We start from the raw sequence: 13,184 nt of genomic DNA on the forward strand, positions 1-13,184 counted from the left end.
CGGGGCTTGTTTTTTAAATGGACTCGATGGAGCTCGTTGATTGGGTGTCGTTCCTAGGTGGATGAAGTGGAGAAAGGGTTCCTAGGTGGAGGAAGTGGAGGAAGGGTTCACAGATGTACTTTTTAAGCGACAGGCGTAATACATAAAAACATCTTATAGTGAATGCAAATCTTCACAAAGATTCACTCACATTATTAATAAAATAAACAAAAAACTGAGCCCATGAACGTCTATTTTGTGTCAGTTCGTTTATTTGACAGTTACAGTTCTTAGAAAGAGAAGCATCTCAGATTAGAGGAGAGCACGAGATATCACGTAGACAGAGGTCCTTTAGGACTCAAAGCGGATGGAATGTACATTCCAGAACACAAGTCCGTGAGGAAATACAGCTAATTAAATGACGTCTCTCTGCAGTATAGAGGCAAACTGTGCGGCAAACCAGCAGTCAGAGCCCATGTGGCATATCAACAGAAAGAAACACTGTCACTTCAAAGTACAATACCAGCAACAAATGCATACATCACTCTCACCAAGAAGTAAAACCCCTCCTTTTATTCAGAACAGGAGGCTCAGGTGGGTGTGATCAAGCCTGCCATGATGATTAGAACAATAGTCTCCATTCATGCAGTAACACGGCCAAATGCTAATTGTTCCTGTTCGTTTTGTATTACCATCTGTGTGGGTTTTGTTAGCAGAATCAGAATATTAATCGCAATGAGAAAGCACTAACAAATCTACAGGTGCTACATGTGATATAATTCCGTGGGCTGTTGAGTTAGCCCAGGGTGAAAACATAAACACCAGAATCGGGGTTAGAGAGTTACAGTATTGAATTTCACATAACAGATTTTTAAAAATCGGACATTAGTTCTTAGAACCATATCAATACCACCAGTGTTGATTAGTTGAACAAAGGGACAGAGAACAATCGCCCTTTACTGAACAAACAAGCCACGGATCAGACAGCACCCAGCACCAGCCAGATGGCCAATGTGAAAGAATAAGGAGTTGTAGAGGACACACCATCTCTGATGTGTCTCCAGGTTGTGACAATGGACCACACTAGGCATGGCTCACCCGCTCCAGTGCCACATAGAAGCTCTTTTTGTCATCCAGGCAGTGCCAGCCAATGGGTCCAATCTCACAGTCCGCGCAAATGAGGTACTTGATTCGGCCCACGTCCTTGGTGAAGCCCACGTTCTCAAAGGTGTACATGTCGTCAACTAACCAATGGGCGGTCAACGTGTCCCCGTCCACAGAGCCCTCTGTTTGGGTGATGGTGGTCTTTTTCCGCATCAAGGGCAGGAACAGCTATTGGATATTTCAGGGGGGAAAAAAATCATGTCAGACTTTTTGGAAACCACTTTTTAAACTTTCTAGTTAGTTTACCATTGCATACAACGTAATAAAACATTACCAGGACAATACCAGCCCTGGGTCAATTACATGAATACTTTCAAATGTTTGGTCTGCCCTTGATTTAGTTTGCTTGGTACAATAACAATCAGAATGAAGCCACACAACGGCAAACAACAAGCTAAATGAAAATAACTTAGCATACCTTCAATTCTTTCAAGTATGTGACGGATTTGACCAATCGTGAGCTTAGAATTATATGGTTCTATCTCCGTTTAGGGCAGTTCAGAGATATTGAGCGTCAAAGTTTTTACATTCCATTATGTTTTGTGAGATGGAACCTTTGTATTTTATCAATTACTAACTCAAAAATTTCAACATTTAAAAAAATAACACCACACAGGCATTAATAAACACCTAATGGATCAGATTATGTAACAAACTCAATTTTGACAAAAATGGAGATAGAACCTTATAATTCTAACGTCACGCAATATCTAGACAGTGCATACATGCAAGCAACAGTGGCATATGGAATATGGCATTTCTAAGACGTCAATTTGACGTGATCATACTATCTCCTGTCATTCATTTACTCACACTAGTAAAACTTCTAATAATTTGGAGATTCTAACATTGCATCAATAAAAAAATTACTAAAGGAAACATGAGTGTTGTGTGAAATGTCATAGCCTAGGTCTCTGTTAGCTCTAATCGTACCTCCTTCTCTGCAAAAACAGCCATTCCTGGACAGAGAACCTTAGATCCACAACGTTGACACAGAACTGACTTGCTGTTCTTTCCATCTTCTGACACCAGTGTGGCTCGGTCAGGGGCTGTGGACCGGTCAGTGGCTGTGGACACCTCGGAGGCAGAACCTGGATCACTGGTGTCCATGGCGAGCGCTGGCTGGTAGCAAATTATCTGGTAGTCAAATCTCTGGAAAATACTTTCCCACCAACCTGGCCAGCCTGACAACCGTCGGAAGATATATATAATAGTACTAGAAACTAGCTAGTAAAGCAATTTGCTAGCCGGATAGGCTAATATATCACAACTTCGAGGCGTCTCCTCGCCTCTTTGCAGATCATTCACTCTGTGCTTATTGTGTGCAACAGCACTTTTAAAAATACTGCTGCCACTTAGGATATAACCTATAAAGTCCATGCATTTGACCTTAATCACAATATAATTAACTGCAGCCTCAGATCTATTTTTTTTAAAGGTCCACTAGACTGAAAATGCAAGCAATGCTGGACAGTTTTCTTCAATTGTGCACCCCCTAAAACATTCCGTCCGGAACACTACAACACTCACACGTGGTTCCCACTTTATTTGGTTGTTTATATTGATGACCTATTTTAATTTGATTATTTGCATTACAAAAAAGGAATACAATTTCAAGTAAACGCTGTAAAATTATATTTAATGGAATTTAAATGTTTCAAAACACCCCAAAAAACAAGAGGTTCTTATATAATAAGATCAACGAAAATGTTTACATTTGTAAAGAATCTGACTACGTCATTTTAAAGTCATATTCGTCGAAATACTAATTTGTGTACACTTTATGTCAGTGAAGATACTACAAGATACTACAAACACATAATGGCAAAGAAATAATTTCCCCTGGCGAATAGCCACTCCAGTTGAACACGATATGTTGATTGTTATCATTACCTGGTTGTTTTACGAGATTTTCTAACCATCGGAAATAATTACATAACTCAGTGTCGCTCCTTCAAGCTGCTTGTCAACGTTTGAACACCACATTTATCAGATCTTTATCTAAACAGGTTCACCGGGGGGGTATTCCATCAACGTCGCAAAAGGAAAATCCAGGCTTATTTTGATAAGTCTCCCGAGACATGCCAAAACAAGCCTGAATGTTCCTTTAGCGACGTTAATGGAATACCTCCCTGGTTTGCGAGATCTCAAAAATGTATTTGCATTGGGTAAATAAAAAGCTTCCATCAATTTGTTTCCTATTGTAGAATGCATGAACATGCTGCACCTAACTTGAAATCACAGATGACACAAATAGGTGAGATCAAATTACGTTAGACAACATTCAAGATAATGTTATAAGGAATTCTTTTTAGCGTTCAATGCGCTTTTGCTGTCGTGATTTAATAACTTCAGCAGGTCAAGATCTATTAGTTTCATTATGCATATTTGAAAAACAATGTAGACATGTGTGGACTTCTCTTTTATGATTTACATATCAATACTTAAATGTAGTGGGAAATACATTGCAATGAAGACATTTTGAGTAAATAAATGTTATGACCAAAATGAAGACAACTGAAGATGTGCAAAATGTGAGGAACGTTCTATTTGGGACAGAAAAGGCATGTGCTAGACCGGTTTCCTGTTTTACCATTAATAAATATTTATTATGTGTTTACATTTCAGTGAAATGTATGATTCATCACTTGTCTACACAGGACACAACACAAAGTCAAGAATACACAGATTGTTTAGTCTTTGTAATAAAGTCGAATAAAGTCGACTTTAAAAATAAAAAATAAAGTCTTAATAAACAGCAGTTCGAGAAAACCTAGCGATGGAGGTCAAAGTTCAATCGTGATTTGATTGGGTAGAAGGAAAATAAAGAAATAAGGTAGTTATCATGTCTGGAGACCCTAATGATGTCCACTTGACTGCAATATTGGCCCATCTATTTAAAAACTATTTCCATTGGCCTAAGGCACAGGAAAACTAAAAGAGTATCTTAATACATACTACATGGCCGATCCCATGCAGTGCCTTATAGTTTTAATTGTAATAATAACATATACTGTAAGGTGCATTTAACCTTTATAGTTCTCATATCATCCTGAAATAGAGCTTCAAAAGTAAAGGATCTCAAGCTGAGGAAGATAAGAGTTGACCGTCTCCCAGATTTGCTCATTGTGCGTTACCTGGTCATTATCGTTCCAGCAATCAGACTTTGTTTGATTGAAAAGGGATGAGGGGGGGGAGGTGTACAAGCACCATGGTTTGTAGGTAAGAAATGTAATTGTAGACTTCCATTACCTATATACCGATGTTGGGGTTGATTCTAACACAATTGGACAGAATTGAAGAAGAACACTGTAACCAAACTGAGTGAGTTGCCCATCGTTTTCTACAATGTTTTTTCAACTCATGAGTTGAAGTTCAATTAAATTTCCTGAATCAAAATGAGCTGACCCCAACCCCTGGACTCATTCTATCGCATAAGTCCCTTACCAGAGCATGATTTAAGAAGGTTTAGAATAAGAGTGACGTCATTGCTACCTTACTTATAGTATGCCTCACAGAGGTTCCCTTCAATTAAGGGAACATTTCAATCAATCTGGTAATGTTTCTCCCCCCGCCGCCCGCCCCCCTATTGTTCTTCATGAGCTATAACTGAGCCTTGAGCCCCTTAATGATTAAGAAAGGTGGGTGGCTGCATCACCGGGATGCCACTCGATACAGTAGTTCACTGGCTATAGCTACTTTAATGGGGGAGATAGGATCCCAAGCAGAAAACACAGCCAGAAAACCAAGTATGACATGAGCAAAAATCAGGAGAGGAGAGAAGAGAAGAGAGGGAGCTACGGGTGACCATGTTGACTTCCAGCAGCACTTCTAGGAGGGGGGGGAGGGGAGGTTGACCAGGGAATGGCTGAAGTGAACACAGTCGGCCTCTCAGAGGAGGGTGTCGTCCGTGCAGCCTCCCTCCAGGCCGTAGCGGAACTCCTGCAGGTTAGAGACGCCGTAGAAGTGGACGAAGGCCGCCGCGACCACCAGCACGTGGAAGATCTGATGGGAGTGGAACTAGAGGGGAGACAAAAGTGTATGTCACAATGAGAAAATGCATGTCACAATGAGAAGATGAAGACTTGGGGAGATGAGCAGGACAAATAAGGATGGGAATTTTTGGCATTTAGCAGACGCCTTTATCTAACTAAAGCGATTTACAACAAATACATTTGTCTAAGTAAGTGAATCATCTGGCCACCAGTCATCATAAGAAAAAAGTAATCTATGCTATGACCAGGGGCCATTGGCAGTTACAATGCTACATTTAATGCTTTTTAAATGTATTTATAGTAGTGAAACTGTACAGGAGAGTAGTGGAGATGAGGAGGTCTTTAGGAGGGACCGTTAAGATGTAGCAACTCTGCAGTCCCGACAGCAGTGGGCAGCTTGTTCCACCAGCGGGGCACCAGGACCGTGAAAAGTTGTGACCGAGTAGCACGACTGCTGCATCCACGTTGAGGCAGAGGTGCCAGGTCAAATAGTGATTGATCTGCCAACAATCTGTATTATCGGACGATTGATTACTCAAGACCAATTTATTCTAATGATGGTCAGGTCCAGCCTGCCTAGTGCCTACAATGAGATTTCCATTTTCTTCTCAGTCGAAATCTTCAAAGACTTTCCCGCACAAGCACCCTGACGCAGACCATCCTGGTAGGGCTCTGGGAAGTCATCTCATAAAAGTAAAGTTTGGCAATATATCTGGCATCTAGGGCTAGTAGTGTGATATTGCAAAAAATAATCGCACTTACCCAGATGTCACACTTGCCGGGGAAGTAGCGCTCAGGGATCCGGGCGGCGTACAGTCCGGCGCCAGTGATGTACATGGCGCCCATCAGGTAGAACCAGCCCATCTGGCCCACCGTGGTGGCCTTGACGAAGCCCTCCTCGATGGTAAAGTGCATGGTGGGCACGATGCCACTCAGCCCCAGACCCATGAACACTCCTGGGGAGATAACGGAGGAGAGGAAAGGGTTTGGTGGAGGTACAGCAGTGGAAAGTCAAAAGTCATATTGAAGAATAAAGTGATCGTTCAAGGACTTAAAATCAGCTTGAAATGAGTACAAAACGTGTAACTATGGTCAGAGATCATTTTCACACAGACACCAACATTTGGAATGACATCCCATATTACATTAGGGAAACAACCTCTCTCACATTTCAAACAGATACTGTATATAAACACCATCTGATGGAAGGACACACCTGCAACCACTGATCCAACTCACATATACCATCTTCCTCACTCCCCTTTGTTCTCTCCGCATAGTGTTGTGTAACTGTTTAATGTCTTCCTGTCGTCTTCTCTATGTGATTGTACCTTCTGTACCTTTTATGTGTTTCTGTCAGGAACCTGCTGCAAAACCAGTTTTACCTGAGTCAGGCCAGTCTAACTGTGACACATTTTAATAATAATAATAATAATACATTAGACTTATGGAGCTTTTCTAGACACTCAAAGACGCTTTATAAACGGAAAAGATAGAGTAGTAATAATAAAAAGAAACAAAAAAGAAATAAAAGAAGGTATATAGGGGCCTAATTAAGGTAGTGCTGGGGACACATGGGAAGGAGAGGGGGAGAGGGTTAACTGGTGAAGGCGAGCTTGAAGAGGTGGGTTTTGAGGGCCTGTTTAAATGTTGGGAGGGTGTTGGCCTGTCTGTTGTGGTTGGGGAGGGCGGTCCAGAGGGACGGGGCTGCGGCTGAAAAGGCCCCATCACTAAATAGGGTCATTTAAAATCTGTAATGTTACTTTTCCTGTATAATAAGAAATGAAAAAACAAAGACAAGGTGAACGGTGGCGCACCTGCTCGTGTGGGCCTGTGGCGGGGGGTGGAGAAGCGGTCCCACTGGGCCACGATGATGGCGGCGATGCCCAGGACACAGACAATGGTGAGGTAGATGAGTCGCGGCTGCGGGGAGCAGTAGAAGGAGTAGTAGAGCCAGGGCACGAAGGAGCCCATGATCAGCAAGGCGATGCCCGAGTAGTCAAGCCTGAGGGAGGGAATCGGAATCAGAATCAGAGAATCACAATCAGAATCAGAGAATCACAATCAGAATCAGTGAATGAGAATCAGAAGTGATGAAAGTTATGAATAAACAACACTAGGGGACTGGGTTGGTTGTGGCATACACTGTATGACGTCATCATCGCCAGCAGATATATTACTGTATCTTATTGGAACAGAAGTACAACAACAACATAAAGTGACAACACAGTGTACAAAATAGAATTAAGCTTTTTCAATGGGGTTGAGAATTAATGACAAATGACACCAACAGTCAATGACCCCTGATTATAAATCAACACAAAACCTGTCCGGCAGGGTGAGCAGGAGCTGAAGAGGGGAGAGGGGCGTGGCCTTACTTGGAGAAGGTGCGGGACACTTTCTCGGAGTGGCAGTAGACGGTGTGAAAGAGCCAGGAGAAGCTGAGACACAGCACCGCTCCCAGGAAGAACATCCCGAACACCACCTTCTCCTGCAGGGGGGCCATGAAGTACACGTTGGGCCGCAGCAGGGTCAACGTACCCAGACAGATGAACATGATCAGCCCTGGGGGGGGAGAGATCATTAGATTAAATTAGATTCAACTTTAATTCAACCAACGGGACAGCTGTGGCTCAGGAGGTAGAGCCGGTGTCTAATGATCGCAAGGTCAGCGGTTCGATTCCCCGCTGGCCATGTGTCGAGGTGTCCTTGGGCAAGACGCTGAACCCCAAATTGCTCCCAACGAGCGGGGCCGGCGCCTTGCATGGTTGCTTTCCGCCGGCCACTGGTTTGTGCCATTGTAAAGCGCTTTGGAATAAGGCGCGATATAAGTCCATTTACCATTGATTTAACTTTATTGTCATTGGGTTAGGGTTAGGGTACCAGACAATGAAATGGAGTTTAGCATCTAACCAGAAGTGGAAATAGTGATGTCATGAAAAACATGACAGTGATAAGTGATAGGTACAGCATGGCAAATACGGTAGTTAGAGGTATATACAGTTATGAGCTATGTACAGTTAAGGTAGCTATGTACAGTATGGTATGTACAGATATGTATAAATTGTGGCTATATCAAAGGAGGTATGCACATATAAATATGGTATATGCAAAGGTATCATGAGGTCATCAGTAGTGGACCACAGTGGTTCTGACAGGGACGTTGAAGCACGATTCTTACAACGCCACGGTTGTGTTCAATTAAATGTACTACAATGGCCTTGAAAACTATACAGGGTCTGTGGAGCGATAGTGTTTCAAAGTAATCACCCCACCATTGTTTTTATTGGCCATGGGCTATTAGGGTATCGACTTCTCCTGGCCGGTGCGGCCACACTTGTCAAACCATAGCTCACAAAGGAAGCTAGCTAGCTTGTACTAGGCTAGTTTTAAATAAAACAGCTCATTGCTATTTTTACTTGTATCCACAGGGGACCCAGATTCCATTGGTAGCTCCTTTAAACGAATACATCTGTTAATTGTAATTTGCTGTGGATGAAAGCATAATCAATATCATCCGATTGTTGTAATATACAGAACTAGGGAAGAATATATATTTTTAAAAGGGATATAAAAAGAAGGAACTATCCGCTCACAGACAACAATTACAAAGAGAGGCTTGAATGTGTGAACACTAGATGGTCTCTTGCCTTCTCTACCACAGCACAGCAAAACAATATATTGTGAAATATGTGTAAAGTTAAGCAATACAGAGACTTGTTTACTAGTTGACGAGCTAAGTAAAAACAATTGAATATATATTTTAAAAATGTTGAGAGAGAGAGAGAGGGGAATTCAAGCACTTTCAATGACCCATGTCTATTTTCAAAAACCTTTGATTTTCCCAAATTCACAAACTTTCAAGGATTTCACAGACCCGTGGGAACCCTGATTAAGTCTCCGAGAGCCGTTTCTCACTCACCCAGAAGGTGGGTCCAGATGTTCCCTGTCTCTGTGTGAATCCTGAAGATACTTCCGAAGCAGGCTCGGAAAGAGGGCATGGGGGGTCGGTGTCCATGGAGGAGGTAGTCATTGTCCTTCAGCCACTCAGGCAGGACGTGAAAGGGGATCACCCTCCAGCGCCCCTCCCAAACCTGAAACAGATTTTCCTTAATTCAGGGTTCCTACAAGTTTCAACAAGTCAAATTCAAGACCTTTTTAGACCTTATTTAGACCTCTTTGAATATAATTTTAGACCTATTCGCGACACCATATGATAGCTTTTTTGTCATCTTCGAGGTGATGAAATTAGGGATTTCACTGCCATACAGACAAAAAAGGAAGCGAATTGGCATTTTTTTGGTTCCAGCTTGATTCATTTCCACTTAAATAGATGTGGTCGGACTGATTTCCTTGCAGGATCTCATTTTTAAGACCTAGCACCTCGTTTTTAGAGTGAATAACTGACATTTGGAGAAAAAAAAAAGATTATATGAAATGCAATATAATACAATACAGCATGGTAGTACAGTAAAAGTGATGCAACAGGATATTTCTATAATTCCAGCCACTAGTTTTAAAATGTGAGCACAAGAGGCAAAACGGGTCCCAATAACACACAACACACACAACATCGGGCATGTAGAATATTTCAAATAGATCTAGAGGTACTAGAACAGCCATAATATCGATATATATTATTTATGTGTTGTTGAATTGTGAAAGGACACAAAGCTTTTTAAAAGATTAGCCTACTGAGTATCAAATGACCGCTTCTACCGAGGGAGAGAAAATCCTCAACCAGGAAATTGCTTTAGGAAAGGTTATAATGCATTACATTGCTGATGATTTTGTGGCCATGTTCAATAATATGCATTATACACATACAGGTTATAGCTCCATTTCAAGACCAAAATAGGAGGTAAAAATAATAACAATAATAATAGACAATGTCACAAAAATCCTGTAACATCTCAACATTTGACCATGTCAGCCCTGTTCACCACAATCTCAAAGATTCCCATGCATGAACACGCCGAGAGAGGAGACCTTACGGAGACGTGACGTGTACTTACTTTGTGTACAAACTCTTCCATCTTCTCCATGGCATGGTGAGCCTGAAGGGGCAATGTCAGGACCTCTCCCACCTCGTCATCATCCTCATCCTCATCAGCAAGGACAGAGGCTCCCTGCAGAGACAACAGGTGGCCGTTTTAGTCTCTTGGGAAGCAACAACTAGATCAGATCAGATTAGATTAAACATTATTGTCATTGCAAAGTACAGTAGTAGTAGTAGTAGTAGTAGTAGTAGCCTACCAGATAACAAAATGAAGTTTAGCATCTAACCAGAAGTGCAAATAGTGATAGAGTGCAAAGACATGATAGTAGTGTAATGATAAGTACAGCATGATAAGTACAGTAGGTAGTAGGTACAGTATATTAACAGTATAACAGGAAATACATTTTAGGGTATTTTTTCCTCTCCACTCTCACCTCTGACAGGATGCCTTTGCCTGTCGCCTGCCGCTTCCCTTCCTTCAGCAGAGGTCCCAACTCCATCAGCTCCACGTCTGGGACGCGGCAGTCCTCGGAGATCCGGCAGTCTGCATCACTCGCAGACCCGTTTCGGCCTGACATAGGGAGGACTGCCTGATGACCTGTGTCTGCTGCCTCGGTGTCCTGTCCTGTCCTTCAAAGTGTGCAATTTACACCACTGACAAAATAAAAAACAACATGGTATTATATTAAAGAGATAATAATAAATAAAAAGGTATGCCAGATATTATTGAAGTTTGGTATGATCTGTCGTCCTTCAAGTGTGCAATTTACACCACTGACCAAAATGAAAAACAACATGGTATTATATTAAAGAGATGATAATAAATAATAATAAATCAAAAGGTATGCCAGATATTATTGAAGTTTGGTATGATGATGATCGATCAATAATTCACTTTTACCTGTCCACCTGGGTGGTGTTGTGACTACTGGCAGGTGTATGCTTCTCCCACCTAGGCTACAAGACTGTCCTTGGCTTTAGTTTTGCATTCGTCAACTGAAAGAGAAAAGTGAAGAGTGCCTTAATTAAAAAATAGGTCATCCACTGATGGATCGTTACATGGCAACATCAAGACAATTTGACCATGACACACATAAACATAATAACACACAAAGGCTTTTCATTTGAGTGGATTGTGTACTAAAACTACACAATCTATTTAGCGATGCAAACACTTCTGGTAGTGGTAGTAGTAGTAGTGGCCCTGTGCTGTGGTCATATTTACACTATATTGACTATATTTGCACTTTGAACATTGACGTCTTTGGAACAATCTCCAGATCCACAACAACAATACGTTGTTGCCAGACGGGCTGAGGTGGTTAGCTGGCTTAGCATGATCGAGCTAGCGAAGACACATAAACATTCAATCATTGTCAACTCTGTGGCTGAGCTCAGACAAGACAAAGGCTCCGATACGACCACCAACTGAACATGGGAGTAACGTTGTAGCCCCCCCTCCCCACCCCCAGATTGTCAGATTGTGTATATAGCTTAGCTTACCTAGCATATTATTATGAGCCCAAAAGCTAACGCGTAGCTTAGCTTAGAATGCTAGCGATCAAAAACAGCCAAGCCAAAGAGAGAGCAAACCTCGCTTTAGATCAGCTAGCTGACTGCTTTCGTCTGACGGTAAAGACCCCAAATGTGTGTTTTGTTAATGTCGTAACCCAATTGTTTCCATTGAACTAGACGTGGCGAGCCCACCAACATTACCTTGATTCTTCTTCAGACGGTAAAAAAAAAACGAAATGTGATCCCTTCCGGATTGTCACACAAAAACAAGAAGCGAGCCGACCCTCCGGGACAGACAGTCACCCAACACCCAACACCGCCTAATGAAATGACAAACCTAAAAGTCAATGCTAAATCTTGATAAATAATGACGCAGAGTCGCCATCTAGTGGGCAACGTGGCTTACAGCGCTGAACTCGTGACGTTAGAATGATAAGGTTCTATCTAATCCATTAGGTATTTATTAATGCATGTGTGGTGTTATTTTTAAAATGTTGACATTTTTGAGTTAGTAATTAATCAAATACAAAGGTTCCATCTCACAAAACATAATGGAATGTAAAAACTTTGACGCTCAATATCTCTGAACTGCCCTAAACGGAGATAGAACCTTATCATTCTAAACTCACGCTTACTGTTACTGGTTTGGTAGAGACGAAGCCTTTCCAACCTCCAGCCTTGCCCTGGGATTAAAAATGGAATAGCAAGGTGCTGCCTACCGGGGAACATTCAACCCAGCCTAGGTGGAGATTATCTGGAAGGTGGCAATATGTCTAAATATTTATATACAAGACAGGTCATGTGAGAGGCCCCTGGAATTAATATTTTAGTTCTTAGAGGAATCACATTACAAAGCAGCTTGTACTTTGAACACAGAAGAAACATGATCCACTGGAAGAGATGGTTGGTGTCCATTTACAACCACTGGATCTTGTGAAAAGCAGGACCAAGTCACCCCTATTAAAGCAGAAGAAAGGCTTAATAAAATAAATAAATAGAAGTCCACAAACCAATTGTCATCTATATCTCCAATCCACAGTAATCCCAAAGTCTTGTCAACAAAGCGGGTCTGAAGTGTAGGCTGTGGAATGAGATGAAATTTCCCAGCTCCCAGTCAGTCCTAACAGACCCCAAACACAACTACTCCATGTGACAGAATTTCCACAGACAGAGCCATGCTATTCCATGATCACATTTATCTATGCCCCTGGGGGCCCAATTTGCTCTATTGAGGTGGTGTACCTGAGGCGGAGCTATGGATGTGCATAATGGTTTCACCTACTGATGGCTGATGTCCTCCACACCCTTCAAATTGACTACAGATTGTGTGAATGTGGCTGTTGCCCTCTCAACAATACCCACCTTTTGTTTTAGGTGGTATTCCTTTGACTGTGTTGTAATGGGTTTAGTATGTTAGTTTCTCCCAGTGAAATAATAGTGGGTTTTCTTTTGGTTTTGTCTGGCAGGGCGGTGAGGTGAGTATTGGTTTCCTTCTTTAGTTCCCTGGTTCTGCCCCGCCACAGACTGGACAA

At 41.9% G+C, this 13,184-nt stretch overlaps 2 protein-coding genes across 2 annotated transcripts; both read right to left on the reverse strand.

Annotated features, from left to right (window-relative positions):
• Nucleotides 1–252: 252 nt before the first annotated feature.
• On the reverse strand, nucleotides 253–2,541 carry rabif (RAB interacting factor). Its single transcript, XM_080548311.1, has 2 exons — nucleotides 2,077–2,541; nucleotides 253–1,311 (listed from the first exon to the last, which is right to left on the reverse strand). The coding sequence occupies exons 1-2, from the start codon at nucleotides 2,251–2,253 to the stop codon at nucleotides 1,063–1,065; spliced, it is 426 nt and encodes a 141-aa protein (XP_080404437.1). The 5' UTR covers nucleotides 2,254–2,541; the 3' UTR covers nucleotides 253–1,062.
• Nucleotides 2,542–3,702: 1,161 nt separating this feature from the next.
• Nucleotides 3,703–11,865, reverse strand: adipor1a (adiponectin receptor 1a). Its single transcript, XM_080548266.1, has 9 exons — nucleotides 11,854–11,865; nucleotides 11,039–11,133; nucleotides 10,572–10,791; nucleotides 10,154–10,267; nucleotides 9,061–9,232; nucleotides 7,517–7,703; nucleotides 6,956–7,143; nucleotides 5,901–6,094; nucleotides 3,703–5,163 (listed from the first exon to the last, which is right to left on the reverse strand). The coding sequence occupies exons 3-9, from the start codon at nucleotides 10,713–10,715 to the stop codon at nucleotides 5,035–5,037; spliced, it is 1,128 nt and encodes a 375-aa protein (XP_080404392.1). The 5' UTR covers nucleotides 10,716–10,791; nucleotides 11,039–11,133; nucleotides 11,854–11,865; the 3' UTR covers nucleotides 3,703–5,034.
• Nucleotides 11,866–13,184: the final 1,319 nt, after the last annotated feature.

This window comes from Nansenia antarctica, assembly GCF_963989245.1.
Source record: "Nansenia antarctica genome assembly, chromosome: 18".
Classification (NCBI taxonomy): Eukaryota; Metazoa; Chordata; class Actinopteri; order Argentiniformes; family Microstomatidae; genus Nansenia; species Nansenia antarctica.